The 2,129-nt window shown below is 26.6% G+C and overlaps 1 protein-coding gene across 1 annotated transcript; it reads right to left on the reverse strand.

Moving 5' to 3' along the window:
* OCT59_010283 (uncharacterized protein) lies at positions 1-723 on the reverse strand (the record flags this gene model as incomplete). Its single annotated transcript, XM_066132914.1, has 1 exon — positions 1-723. The coding sequence occupies one exon, from the start codon at positions 721-723 to the stop codon at positions 1-3; it is 723 nt and encodes a 240-aa protein (XP_066000513.1).
* Between the last annotated feature and the right edge of the window lie 1,406 nt (positions 724-2,129).

Genomic DNA, 2,129 nt, shown 5'->3' on the forward strand with positions numbered 1-2,129 from the left:
TCATTTATAATCAGCCGCTCCAAATTCAACACAATCATGCATCTTTTCCAAAAGATTAGGATCTTTAACAAAAAATGATGGGCGACCGGGAGCATCATATATTTCCACAACGTTTTCTTCCAATGCCGCCTTCTGCTTTTTTTTTCGTGTTCGTTGCTGAGCTGCTGCATTATCCCTTAATCGCTTGAGCTTCTTTTCTTCTACCGTTACGGTCTCTTCCAATTTTTTAATTTTTAAAGTGAAACTTGAACGAAGTTCCGGTGTAGATGCTGCTCGTAGCAGATTATTGTATTTGCATAGATCGTTCTTGACTTTTTGAAGATTTTCAAGTAGATGATTTTGTGCCGTTGCATTTGATTTAAGTTGTATATTATTAGAAGGTTCAGGAAGATTATTTATAGGCGTCAAAGATGGTCTCGTCAAAGGTGGTCTTAGAGGTTCTACAGTTTTTTTTTGCGAAATAAAAGGGTAGGGTGAGGGTTGAATAGGAGTATGTAATAATTCAAAAATAATGTTTTGAATGGTATCTTTATCTTTCATCTTAATTTTACGCCAGTTATCTTGAGCTTGTAGTTGCAGCTCTCTTTTGTTTGGTGCTTTATTATGACTTTTTACCATTTCTGAGAATGCAAAAGCATTCACGTATTGTTTATAAAGATTTCCAGGTTTTTGAATAAGGTAGTTTTTAGAATATGTTAATTCTTTAAAATACGTTTGCTTCATACCGCCTACGAAAAATTACATTTTTGATTTTTTTGGATGTAAATTTTTTAAGATAAAACCTCTTAATATATATGCCGAAGCATATGAAGCAGATGAAATTGTATCACCAATCTATCGTATTGTCATCTTTCCTAAAATGGAAATAAAGATCTTGTGTAACATCATCCTGCGCCCTCCCCCTCCCCCTTATTAAATTACGTCATTTCTGGCCCTCCCATTACAGGTGTTGAAACATCAGTAGTAAGTACCATCACTTTTTGAATTTCTGATGAAGTAAATATTAATACAGCTATAACATTAGAGTCCTGTACAGGTGTTTGTGGTTTAGGAGCAATTGGACGAAGAGTAGATTTTAGAATAGGCATGGTAAAAATTAGAATTTCAAAAAGTTTAAGGCAAAAAACATGCAAACGCTAGATGTTTCAGAGAAAATCACCAATTTTTGTAGATCAGTATGATTAATCGCTGACTGCATCAGCAACCAATTATTTAAGGGTATAAATTTTTGATTAATCCGGTCAGATCTAAAATTGAACAGGGCTAGTATTACAATAATTATTACAATGAATATATATTAGAGATTAGTAATATCTTGTAATGTTTGATATGAGTTTGTAAAAGAGAGAGTTTAATTTAAAAACTCTAGAAATACCAGTTATTAGAATTTAAATATTAAAAATATTATTATAATATAATATTTTTAATATATTTAAAATTTTTTTTTGTAATTCAAAGTCAATTCCAATTTTCAATTTTCTATAAAAAGTATTATACTTAAAATATATTTAAAATATATTTAAAATAGGAAATAATAATTTTACGCAGGTGCATTGCAACGCACCCCCCTGTTTTGGAAATTATTAAATAGTAAATTTGCTGATCATAATGTGATCATAAATGATCGACAAATTTACTATCTAAAAATTTCCAAAACAGGGGGATGCGTTCAAACGCAGGTGCGTTCAAATTTTAAACCCTTTAAAATATACTTAATTTAAAAATTGCAAAATTAATTAAATAATAAATTTAAAATATAATAAAAGATTATATTATATAAACTATAAAATATTTAAACATCAATTTATTTGATAATTAAATCAATGCTAATTAATTTTTGTAGTTTTTTTAAAGGTAATAAAAAAATTTTATTTTTTAGTATAAGATTATAAGTAATATATAAGTAATTTTAATATATAAAAATATGATTTTTAAAAATTATTATTTATCTTGTAAAGTAAATTTTACAATTTACAAATAATTAAACTAATAAAATTAACTTTTAAAAATAATTTTACAATATATTCAGTATTAGTATTTACAATTACTTTTTCATATACATTAAATTATAATATTTAAGATATAATTAATCTTATTACTTTTATTTAGTTTAATTAATTTTATTTAAC

The sequence above is a fragment of the Rhizophagus irregularis genome, chromosome 18 (genome assembly GCF_026210795.1).
Source record: "Rhizophagus irregularis chromosome 18, complete sequence".
Classification (NCBI taxonomy): Eukaryota; Fungi; Glomeromycota; class Glomeromycetes; order Glomerales; family Glomeraceae; genus Rhizophagus; species Rhizophagus irregularis.